The sequence below is a fragment of the Narcine bancroftii genome, chromosome 1 (assembly GCF_036971445.1).
Source record: "Narcine bancroftii isolate sNarBan1 chromosome 1, sNarBan1.hap1, whole genome shotgun sequence".
NCBI lineage: Eukaryota > Metazoa > Chordata > Chondrichthyes > Torpediniformes > Narcinidae > Narcine > Narcine bancroftii.
In genome coordinates this window covers 149,729,986-149,743,002 of record NC_091469.1, presented here as the reverse complement: position 1 = coordinate 149,743,002, position 13,017 = coordinate 149,729,986, and the positions used below count along the sequence as shown (strand labels likewise).

At 41.0% G+C, this 13,017-nt stretch overlaps 1 protein-coding gene across 17 annotated transcripts in view; it reads right to left on the bottom strand.

Annotated features, from left to right (window-relative positions):
• The window catches only part of nek1 (NIMA-related kinase 1), a 240,341-nt gene that overhangs the window by 103,897 nt on the left and 123,427 nt on the right, over positions 1 to 13,017 (bottom strand). For all 17 annotated transcript variants that reach the window (XR_011358400.1, XR_011358407.1, XR_011358411.1 and 14 more), the window contains 2 exons: positions 10,786 to 10,869; positions 6,051 to 6,128 (listed from right to left, as the gene is read on the bottom strand). Coding sequence is in view for 14 of the 17 variants with exons in the window: in XM_069941511.1 (XP_069797612.1) it covers positions 6,051 to 6,128; positions 10,786 to 10,869 (162 nt within the window). In the remaining 3 variants the exon portion in view is untranslated. The remainder of the gene's footprint in view (positions 1 to 6,050; positions 6,129 to 10,785; positions 10,870 to 13,017) is intronic.

Sequence of the window (13,017 nt, the reverse complement as noted above, 5' to 3'; positions counted from 1 at the left end):
TCGCACTGGTGTTCTTTCTATAGTTTCCCCATGGACCCAGTATATATTATGAAAGGTTAAAAATTGCTAGCGTCTAAAGGGTTAATTCTCATTTAATTTGCCATTTGGGGTATCGCTTGATCTTACTGTTTGAGGCAATGAAACCTCAGTCAACCAATAAACTATGTCCTCTACTGGCATCTACATGGCAAAGATATGGACAAGAGCCTCGCCTAATCAAGGTCCCTGAATTCCCTGATGATCGGCAGCCCTGAATTTTAGCTATTTTCGACATTAGTTTTGAATTTTGAAAATGATACTCGGAAATGTCTTGGCGTATTTAACAGATCAGGGCTCTGTATAAAAGCCAGTTATTGTTTTCCTGTACATACTGTGTGATGATTTAAATACACTTTTTCATCAACTCTTTCTTGATTAGTCTTATTTGTGCCAAAATTTCTCATTTCAAAAGCTTCAGATATCAACAATATCACAACCTCTATTCCATCCACACATTTCTATTCAGATGCAAGAATATTTTAAAAATTATTCTACATTTACCAATGACTTTACAATTCACAAATATTGTAACAATATTGGGGTAAATATGCAGCTGTCAGATCCCATAATAACCACCATTCAAGTGTGCACAAATTTTAGCAGATAAGGTTAAGGTCCAGATAACAAAGAAAATTCTTGAACTGGAATCTACACAAAATATCTGTAATCACCTTTGAGGGCCATATAACATTCCCACTATACAGTTTTCCAATTAACTAGCTAACTTGTTATGTTGTCTTTTCCAAAGGACCAAAAAGTTTGATTAAATATACTTGAAGTTATTTCTATGGAGAATTGTGGACAACCAATTTGAGCAGAATAGGTATGAAGAATTAATTCTATTCTCCTTTTTAAAACCACACCCACTCTGAATGCCAAAATTAGAGAAAGCCAAAATTGAATTGTGGTTTTTGACCACCACCTAATGGTAAATCTGAACATTGCACTTACAGAAGCATTAAATTTGGATGTCTGGCTACTTTCCAACAATGCGCAAATGTATTAAAGACTCAAGAAAAAAGCCTTCAAGTGAATTAAATTGAAGGATACAGACCTAATGTGGGCAAATGGGATTGGTGCAGTGGGCAGGAACTTCAGCATGGATATGTGGGCCAAAGGGCCCATTTCTGTGCTGTACAAATCGATGACATAATAACTCCTTCCTGACTGAGGTGAAGTGATGGTCAGGAGCCAGATTATTCCCTTACTCTACCAAAAAGCAATCAGTCTTTTAAATTTAGGCTCCACAATTTGAATCGTCAAAAGGAAATTGGCAGAACTTTCAAGGAGCAACAGAAATTACGGAGAACAGCAAAGCCTTTGGTCCTGTGTGCAGCGGTGATGAAAAAATTAGTAATGACGTCAAATGTCAGAGAAGTGAAAACAACTTCCTTAACGTAAAGGTAACAGCTGATCAAATGACAGAGAATTTGAGAAGAACTGTACAACATCTCATCCTGTCGATGCAACTGTGACAAAACACACCATTTCATAAGGAATTTGAGATTTGGTCTGTCACCAAAGATACTTGCAAATTTGTGGAGAGGATTCTGACTGGTTGCATCACTGTCTTGTGTGGAGGTGCCAAAGCACAGGACAGGAACAGGCTACAAAGGGTGATAAATGCAGACAGTGCCATCATGAAGGACATCTTTAAGAGGAGGTCCCTCAGAAAACAGCATCTATCGTCAAAGACCCTCACCATGCAGGCCGTACCCTTTTCTCACTGCTACCATTAGGAAGGTACCGAACCTGAAGACACAAACTCAATGTTTCAAAAACAAATTGTTCCCATCTGCTATCAGATTTCTGAACAGGCATTGAACCTATAGACACTACATCACTTTTCCTCGTTTTAAAATTAATTATATATACATATACACTACTTACCGGTATTTATTTAAAAAAAAATCATGTTTAGTATAACTCAGTATCCAAAATGGTTGGGACCGAGGCCATTTCGGATAAATGTGATTTTTTTTCCTGGAGAACTAGTCTTTTTTTTTTAAACAACCCAGGAGCAACAGTGAATCACTTGTAACAATGTTAAACAACAACAAACAACAAAGTAAGGCTTTTTAAGCATTAAAATGTTTAATGCTGGCCACTGCCGAACACCGACACCTTCTCACCAAGGCCCTACTCATGCGGGAGCCCAAGGATCCAACTCCTGCTGGCGCCAGGAATCCAACATCCCCCGTCAGTTCAGCTCCAAAAAATTTTAGATAAATGATATTCAGAGAATCCGATTTTGGATAATTGGAGTTGTACTGTATTTACACAATTGTAATTTTACACCTTGTCCTGCATCATACTGCTGTTGCAAAATAATAAATCTCATGACACATGTTGAAACAATAAATCTGATTCTGATATCAAAGTTCTCAACCACATTACAGCTGTGGTCATAACACTGCATGAGGGGACTTCCACTGACGAGTTTGGCTCAAGTCACATGCAGTTTCACATAATCCAAGGGCCATCGAAGAACCTGAAATATTCATTTTTCAACCAGTGAAGACATATGAACAATAAAGACCATCAGCAAGATGGATTACACCTTCCAAACTGTGTTCTCTACCATCTTTAACCTCTTCCCATAGCTCATATGCTGAGTTCCATCTATCAGCCCTAATACAGATTCAGTATTGTCATGAACAAGTCATGAATTTCGGGGTTTTGTGACACCATCAGAGTGCAAATATTTATATTATAACCATCTTACAATATTACTATATCTATATAAATAAAGTAGTGCAGAAAAAATAAGGCAGTGTATGGTTCATTGATTATTCAGGAATCTGATGGCAGTGGGGAAGAAACTGTCCTGGTGCCACTGAGTGCTCATCTCTAGGCTCCTGTACCCTTTTTCTCAATGGTAGGAGAGTGAAGAGGACGTGGCCTAAGTGGTGGGGGTCTTTGAGGATAGAGGCTGCTTTTTTAAGACACTGTCTCCTGTCGACGTCCTCGATGGAATGAAATCTGGTGCCTGTGATGTCACAGTAAATCTGAGATTTACTCTCGTCCTGAGAATTGGTGCCTCCATACCAGACAGTGAGGCAACCAGCCAGAATGCTCTCCATGGTACACCTGTAGAAGTTTACGGTGACAGACAATCTCCTCAGACAACTCACAAATTATTGCCGCTGGCGAGCCTTCTGTGTGATTGCATCAACATGGAGGCTCCAGGACAGATCCTTGGAGATGCTGACAACCAGGGATTTGAAGTTCTTGAGTCCTTGATGAGGATTTGTTCGTGTTCCCCTGACTTCCTTCTGAAGTCCACGATCATCTCCTTGGTTTTGCAAATGTTGAGCGCAAGGTTGCTGTCGTTACACCATTCGATGAGCTGATCCATCTCCCTCCTGTACCCTTCCTCATTACTGTTTATGATCCTGTGGTGTCATCAGTAAATGTGCAGATAGCATAGGAATTGTGCCTGACCACATAGTCATGGATGTATAATGACAGAGCAGTGGCCTAAGCACACATCCTTGGGGTGTGCCTTTGTTGTTAGGAGATGCTGTTTCTAATTCATACTGATTGTGGTCTTCCAATGAGAAAGTCTAGGATCCAGTTACAAAGGCCTAGAGCAGTGGTTCTCAACCTTTTTCTTTCCACTCACATCCCACTTTAAGTGATCCCCATGCCATCAGTGCTCCGTGATTAGTAAGGGATTGCTTAAGGTGGTATGTGAGTGGAAGAAAGGGAAGGTTGAGAACCACTTGGTCTGGACCCAATTGTTACTGAAATATTTGGCTTGAGAAAAATTGTCATTGGTCCATTTCCTTTGGAGTTATGAAACCGTGCACATAACGAGTCAATTTGGGATGATTAAAACAATATATTTCTTTCCACCCACATCCCACCTTAAGTAATCCCTTACTAATCACAGAGCACTGAAGCAATAGGGAATACTTAAGGTGGTATGTAAGTGGAAAGAAAAAGGTTGAGAACCAATGGCCTAGAGTTTGTAGCTGTTTGACCAGCATTGAGGGAATAATGGGATTGAAGGCCGAGCTGTAGTTGATGAAGAGCAGCCGTATGTAGGAGTTGCTGTTTTTGAGGTGATCCAGAGCTGAGAGAAGAACCAGCGATGCTACATCTGCCATGGAGCGATTTTGACAATAGGTGAATTGTAGTGGGTCCAATCTTTGCTTAGTATCCATTTGGACAAACATCGTGGTATTTTAGGTTCCTGGAGAAGCCAAATTCTTCAAATTTATTCTGACATACAGAATATGTGTCACAAATTTAAGATCCAAAAGAAACTCCACACGTCTGTCATGATTTAATATACATGTTTTATTCTTCTCCAAAGAGTTGTGAATCCATGGAAATACTCTGCCCCAAGAGATCTTTAGATATAAAGTGGAAAAAATTACCCTGAAAGAATTGAAGACTACAGGGCTGTCTGTGATGTCATGTATATACTCTGACAATAAATCTGAAATGGCACAGAAGAGGGGTTGAGACCAGCAGATTTCCGCATGATGAAACAGGCTTCAGGGGCTGATGAGCGACTCCTGCACCTATTTTCAAGGTTGATGTGATGGGAAATGACCAATAATAGCTATGCATGGTTAGTATGGTGGTATAAATCTAGCAATCTAAGGAGTTTGCATGTTCTCTGTGTATCTGCGTGGGTTTCCTTTGAGTGCTCCAGTTTCTTCCCATTTAACAAAGATGAGCCAGGTTGTTAAGGTTAATTGGTCAGGTGGGTGTAACTGAGTAGCAGGCCTATTATCGTGCTATTTCTCTAAATTAATACACTGAATAAAAAAACAAATTATAATCACTGATGATGAACAACATTTTAAAAGAAAATTGAGAATGTTTAAAAGATTCAATGCAAAATGATGAATATTAAAAACGAAGAGGCTTAATGTTATGGGCCCAGAGGACCCCAAAACCCAGCAGCAATAGAAATTCACCAAGTCAAATGGTTACTTAAACAAAAGTTGCTTTTAATTTTATTTAAACATGAAAACAGGATCAAACTTTAACTTATTACTATTAACTTAACCTAACAATCCCCATCTAATTTTAAGTGCACGCGTATGTAAGTTCAGAAAAGTTCTTTAATTCACAGTCCAATCTCACTTCTCACTCCTCCAAGTTCACTGGTTGCAGGCAATTCTTATAATACTGTGCACTGAATTTAACATTTCTGAATTTCACCAGGCTTTGGTGCTTTAAAGGTAAATGGTTACAGCTCAGAAAGGTTCTTGTTGGTTTTCAGAGAGAGATTTGTTGCTTGTTGGATGCCCAAAACGGATTCCTTCTGATCAGCCACTTGCCGAAGAATCAGGATTTTCCAGATAACCTCTTTCTTTCAGGTCACCACAGAGTTCCTTTTTGTTTACCTTATTTCAAGTGAAACATTATGCAGCCAGCCATCTCCTCTTGTATGGACCACAAGGGCTTTCTTTGACCAGGCTGAACTAAGAACTCACAACCCATCTTCAAAATGAGGTTTTTCCACAAGCTTGCCAGCTTGTCCTGTTCCAGTCCCAGCTGCTGCTGAACTGTAGAACTGAATTCTCTCCGTCCTCTCTCTGTGAAAACCACATGACCCTCTTAGAGCAACACTCTGTACTCAGACAGACTGCAGCACCGGAACTAATCTTCTGAGTTCGTTCACCTGTTGCTTTCCAAAATAATAATCCATTACTCCACAGCATGTCCAGTTAACACCTACTTGTAGGCATTCTTCAAAGTTTTTACACAGGCACTCGGAGCCTGGACTGTCTGGCTTGAGCAGAGCTCTGGCATTTTAAATGAGATCTGTTTAGAAGTGTTTTTATGTGACTTACGCTAAAAAAAAACCTGCCTCAATTTATCTACTTTCAAACATATCTATATACAATATAAAATGATCTGTCACATTATTGGCTTTGAGAATACTTTTGCAACAAAATAAATATCAGATGTCTTGCTAACTCAGTTAACATTATTTTAATAATTGTCCAAAAATTTACACAAAACTTCAAAAGGAGTGCAAATCTTACCTTAAGTGCTTCAATTTTCTTGCGTTTGAATTCAGCTTCATCACTGGATTCCTGTCCATCCGAACCATCACTGTCGCACTAAATTATATGACTCAGTGAATTCTTTATTGTATAATGAGCTTCAAAAGATTAAATATTCTTATTTACTTGAATGCAGCCCTAATTCTTGCGAGCTATCCACCTGGTCTAACATAATAAACATTTTTACCACATGCTCTTTTGGGCATAACGGCAGACAATTTGGATTTGTGTAGCATATTACTGTACAATTCTACAATCATACTAAATCTGAAGATCATGGCTAAAGAAACATAGATTATCAAAACCTTAATTACTAATAGATTGGAAGGAGCCAAAAATTAGAGGATTATTAAGATTGAGGAGGGGAAATTCCAAAAGTTAGAGTCAAGAAAACTGAAAACACGGTCACCAGTAGTGACATCAAAAATGCAATGCTTCAATTATTTCAATGTTAGTTATTTCAGAATCCTGGAATCACATGGCATGGAAACAGAACTTTCAGCCCAACCCAAGAATAAGTTCTAATGAATCAAGAGGAAGCAAAGTGTGACAAGCTAGTCGCCTGCATACAGAGCAATCCAGTGTTAATATAAACTGTAAGAAAATCAAAACAGTCTTTATTTGAATGCATGCCACATTTGCTATTAGATAAATGGGCGAACAACATGGATAGCAAACTGCGAGTATGATTTAAAAGCTATCAAATGGTTGCAGAGCAGCCAGCACTGGAAGCTCAATCGTCAAGGTTACATGAATGTAAAAGAACTGGTCAAAAGGGAAAGGAAGAAGATGTGCTACTCATGAAAGAATCAGAATGCAGAGAAACACCAAAGCTGCAGATGTTGCAATCTTCAGACAGCAACCATGGGTAGAAATGGTGAGTCAATGTTTCAGGTCTGAACCCTTGATCAGGACCAAGATAAAAGTACATATATGAAAAGGAATAAAAGCTGGGGGGAGGAATCCAGAGGTGATGGGATGAGTGAGGGGTAGCAGGAGAAATCATGGGCGGTGCAGGAAGTTACAGAGAGAACATCTTTTGTTTATCGCTGAACTCATTTTCTCTTTTCTCCTCTCCCTATCCCCCGCAGCCAAGGTTTTTCCATTAACCTGTCTCTTCACCTCTCACACTTTTATCTTCACCTTCAGACATATCTATCTCTTCTGGGCCCCTCCCCAAGCCATTTATAATATTACTTTTCTACCTTGGTCTTGACAAATCAGATGTGAAACAATGAGTGGCCATTTCTACACATGGATGCTGTCTGACCTGCTGAGTACCTCCAGCATTTCTTTGTCTGCTTCAGGTGTTGGAACCATGTCTTGTTGCAATGTAGAAGCAGTGTGTAGCGAGGTAGAACAAGTTTGGGTTGATAGCATGAATAGCAAGGGGAAGATGAGTAATCTATAAACCCTGAAACGTGATCTCTCAATGAGACAAAGCATGAATGGGGAAACAACCAGGGTATGTTGGAAGACATAATGTGATTTTAATCTATATTAAAAAACTGGCAAGATTAGAGAACAAGAAAAATTTGTAGAGTGTGCCAGAGAATGCATCTTAGAAGATTACAAAGCCTATGCAAGAATATAATATTTTGGATTTGGTCATAAGTAGTAAGAAAGAGTTAGTAAGTCAACTTCTGGTTAAAGATCCCCAAGGATACAGCAACGACAATATTACAGAACTCCAGTGCAGTTCAAGGATGAACAACTTAAATAAGGGTAAATTTTATTTCTTGAAGCAGTGGAAAATAAGCTGAGAGACAGATAGGTAAACAGTGACAATTGGTCATCAAACAATTGGTCCACAGCAGTCAGCAGTATAAAAGGCAGGTTGTTATCTGAATTGAGACAGTACAGTATCTGAAGTGAGTCAAGTACAGAGGGCTCGAGGTGTTTCACTGCCCAAATCCCAAAAAGCTAGTAATCATGTCCACAAGTCATAAAACAGTGAACAGCATTTTAACCTTCATTGGTAAAAACAACTGGACAGGATGCTGAGGCCACACCCAGGAAATGGTACACAGCTTTGGACCCTTGCCCACAAAACGCATTGGTGGTAGCACAAAGGACCAACATCTCACCCTGGGAATTAGCCTGACGAACATCGTAAGGAGGGAAGCAAGATAACTTGGGTCTCTATTCCCAAGAGATAAGAATCTGGCTCTATCTTTAAGGAGTTTGTACATTCCCCCTGGATTTCTTTTGGGCATCCAATTTCCTCCCACCCTCCAAAGTGTGTCGGCTTGTAATTAGACAGCACAGGTTTAAATGGCTGGACTTGGCTTCCAGCATTGCTGAAAGTCAATTTTTAAAAAAGGGAACATGACAAGCTAGAAGTTCAAATGTTTTTACTGGTGCGAATGTCACAATCAAGGGGATGTAACTACAAAATAGCATACTAATCTTTTAAAACGGAGAAGCATGGAAATTTCTATTCTCATAGGGTGGTCTATCTTGGGTCTTGTCTGCTGTCAACCTCGTCTCCCTGCCCCAACTTCGTCCCCCCCACCCCCCTCCAAAAATCCCTGAGGGAGATAGAGGTATTGTCATTAGATACATTGAGGGTTGTATCGACTAATACAGAAGAGAAGTTGAGCCTAGAATAGTCTGGTCATGATGAAATCTCATGATCCAAAAATGAGACAGGTCTCAGGACACGGCAAAAACACACTAAAATGCTGGAGGAACTCAGCCGGTCTTTTCAGTGTCCATAGGAGACAAAGATAGATTGCCAACATTTCAGGCCTGAGCCCTTCTTTGAGGAATAAGCCAGAAGCAGGAAATCTCAACGTCTCTGAATTCAAATAATGGGGGAGGAATCCAAACCAATAAAAGGAGTTCATTGGATATGATACTGGAAGAAGTAAGAATTCATCAGGTTTGTGCGAAAGGGAGAGACAAATCTGGCGGAAAATGTGAAGGGGTGGTGGGGGGGGGGGTTTAAACGAAAGTCAGAGACGTCAATATTAATGCTATCTGGTTGGAGGGTGCCCAGTCGGAAGATGAGAAGTTGTTCCTCCAATTTGCGGCTGGTCACAGTCTGGCAGTGCAGGAGACCATGGATAGATATGTCAGCAAGAGAATGGGATGGAGAATTGAAACGGGTGGCCACTGGGAGATCTATGCTATTGCGATGGATAGAGCCGAGGTAATCAACAAAGCGATCTCCCAATCTGCATCCAGTCTCTCTGATGTAGAGGAGACCACAACAGGAGCACCGGAAGCAGGAGATGATCCTTGCAGATTCACAAGTGAAATGTTCTTCACTTGAAAGGACTGTTTGGAACGCCAAATGATAGTGAGGGAGGTGATGTGGGTGCAAGTGCAGCATCTCCTGAGGTCTCAGGGGTAGGTCCAAATGCCCAATGGGACAATTGGTGGGGAGGGAAGTGTGGACAAGGAAGTCATGGAAGGAGCAGTCTCTGCAAAAGACAGATGGGAATATGCGTCTAGTGGTAGGATCACGTAGTAGGTGGTAGAAATGGCAGAAAAAGATGTGTGGATGTGGAGGCTGGTGGGGTGGTAGGTGAGGAATCTTGTCCTTGTGTGTGGGAGCAGAGGGGGTCGGGGCAGATGTGCAGTAATGGTGGATATGCAGGTGAGTGCAGAGTTGATGATGGTAGAGGGAAAGCCACGTTGTTTGAAGGAGGAGGACATCTCTGATGATCTGGCATGGAAGTCCTCATCCTGGGTGGAGATAAAATGGAAAAATTAAGAGAATGAAATGGAATCCTTACAAGGGACAAGAAGGGAAGAGGTGTAGTCAAGGTAGCCATGAAAGCTGCTGGGTTTAAAAGATGGTTGTTGAGAGTTTGTCTCTCGAGATGGAAAGAGAGAGCGCGAGAGTGAGAAGAGTTTCTAGTTGCTAGAATGAATTTGAGGTCGAGGTGGAAGTTAGCAGCAAAATGGATGAGTTCATCATGGATACATAAGGCAGCACCAAAGTAGTCATCGATGTAGAAGAGGAAGAGTTGAAGGGCCTTGCCTGTGTAGGTTTGTAGCATGGATTGCTCCAAGTAGTCAACAAATAGACAGGCACAGGTGGGCCCATGTGGAACCCATGGCTACCCCTTTAACCTGGAGAAAGAGGGATGAGTTTATTGAGGGCGAGGACAAGTTCTCCCAGCCAAAGGAGGGTGATGGTGGAGGGGGGCTGGTTGGATCTATTACCCAGGAGGAAATGAAGGTCTTTGAGACTTTCAGTATGGAGATTGGATATCCATGGTAAACATGAGACGAGCACGTTCAGGGAACTAGAAGTGGGGAGGGACTGGACCCGGGGGGCGGGGGGGTGCGGGGTGGTGGGAAAACAACGAACAAAAGAACAGTTCAGGTTTGCAGAGACCAATTTGATGGGGGCGGAGCATGCAAACACGATGGGTCGACTGGGACAATTGGGTTTGTGGATCTTGGCTTGGAGGTGGAGAGTTGGGAAGCAATAAGGTTGGAGGCCATGCAGGGAGGTGACTGGAAGTAATGAGTTCAGAGATGGTGCACGATACAGTGGTTTGATGAGTTTTGGTGGGGTCTTGTTGGAGGGATAGGCAAGAGGAGGTGTCCGAGAGCTGTCATCTGACACTAATTGTCAGTGCGCCAGACTTTGGTGAGTTTTTACTACAATCACAGAGTCTTTCACATAGTGGCCAACTCCTTCTTCTATATTGTTGTAAAGAAAGACTAGCTCAAGAAACAAGAACTTCTGGCTTACCTTTTCTCCTCTAAGTTTTGCTTTAATTTCCTGCCTTTCATTGAAGTTCTGAAGTCTTATTTGTCGGAGCCTCACCAAGTACTCCTAAAGAAATAAAAACAGAACAGGCTGAAGTTACCAGTTCTTTCTAAATAAGTTACTTTGTATCAAAGGTTCAAATTAAAAGAGCTCCTTCCTCTATAATTGGCAATAGACTGGAAGAACAACTTTTTTTTGCTGTCACTTCTTGTATATTTGTATGCTTCTGCTTTCAATCCCTTTGGTCAACATTTGGTTTCACTATATTTTCATGGCCTTGTGTGGTGAAAAGGTGCTTTGACAATTCCAAATGGCTGTTATGCTCTTCACTCAGTTCATATATAATAAAAAGTCACTTAATCTTCTAATGTGTCATAAAAATGCGGGATCTTCTCTGCCACCTTGCAATGAAGTGAAAGGATTATATTTTCAAGTGTTAAAGGGGCATAATTTTGTGTTTAATCTGCACCTGGAAAAGTCCTCCCATGCAATAGATTCTGCATCATTCAACACCAAAAATTGTATTAGAATTCATTGCCAGTAAACCCAGATGATGTACCTGGAGGTATTGTCTTGAAGATCATTGGGATCAAAAGCATAGTTAAATTTGTACATTCAAGTTTCAAATGCAAGTTGACTTGTGAAAGAACAAGTTTAACGAAATATGCTTAACAAAGAGTTAATGAATTGGGTGAGAATGTAGTTGACTTGTAACATCGGTGAGAATGTGACTCCCAATTAACATGGCCTTCTTTTTGCTGTCGTGAGGTAGTAACTAACACCAAGGACATCCTGTTTTGGCCCATTTGTCTGCAGACACCGCAATGGAACATATTGTTATAAAAACAGGAATCGCCAGCTGTGTGAAACGGTGGGGTCTCACACAGACTCCTCCTTGAAGGTGCACAAAAATGAGATCAATATGCTCTGAATGGGGATCAGTGTAGAGAACCAGTTACTGAACTTTCTTTCTACCCCCTCGCTCCCATTAGTGTTAACAAGGCTGAATAAAGGAAACTGTTGTACACTTAATTTATTTCATCACAGCGCGGGCTGACTTTCACAGACCCACAGAAGAAAACTGGCTCTTGAAACTCTTCTAAATGGCTTTCAAAAGCCCAAACTGTAAGTCAATTGACATGCTTTCATTAATGTATTCAGCTAATGTTTTAAATTAAGAAATGCCCAGGGATTTTTGATTCCAGCTTTAGGAAATGAAGTGAAATTATGGAATTTGTCATGCATCAACTTACAAAAGCTCACAGCATTCAACAAGTAGAATTAAACATGCTGATGACAAGGCAAAAGAAAAATTACAGTGATGAACAATACTAAAAATTAACCCAAAATATCAAAGCAAAGAAAGCATTCTACAATTCTGAATTTGGGCAACATGGTTAGCGCAAGAGTTCACACAATGCTGCTACAGCACCAGTGACAGGGAACAAGGTTAGAATCCCACATTATCTGTGAGGAGTTTGCTTGGTGCTGGACGGGGCTGGAGGGTGATAGTGCTGGACAGGGGGTCAGCGGCATTGGATGGGGAGGGGGGCACTACCAAATGTACAAAGAACACATACACCTTTCTTCTACGCTCAGTCCGTCCTCCAGTTAACTCACAACTTATTTGAAGGCTGAAGCCAAATACAACATGGCGGCCACCAAGGCCTGCCACAGGTGCATTTTTCCACAGAACCATAAAACACTGCAGAAAAAGGCCATTTAGCCCTTCTAGTCTGTGCCAACCATTATTCAGCAAGTCTGAATAACCTGCTCCCATTCCATAACCCTCCAGACCTCCCAGCCATGTATCTATCCAATTTATTCTTAAAACTCAAGATTGAGTCTGCACCCATCATGTCATTCCACTCTCCCACCATTCTCTGAATGAAGTTTCCTCTAATGTTCCCCCAAACCTTTCCCCTTTCACCCTAATGCCACGTCCTCTCGTATTTATCTCTGCTAATCTCAGTGAAAAGAGCTTACTCGCATTTACTCTCTCCGTACCCCTCATGATTCTGTAGACCTCCATCAAATCTCCCCTTATTCTTCTTTGTTCCAAGAAATAAAGTCCTCACCTGTTTAATCTTTTCCTGTAACTCAACTCCTGAAGACCAGGCAACATCCCAGTAAATCTTCTCTGCAGTCTTTCAATCTTATTGATATCCTTCACTAATGTCTTGTATAACTTTGACATAACATCCCAACTTTATT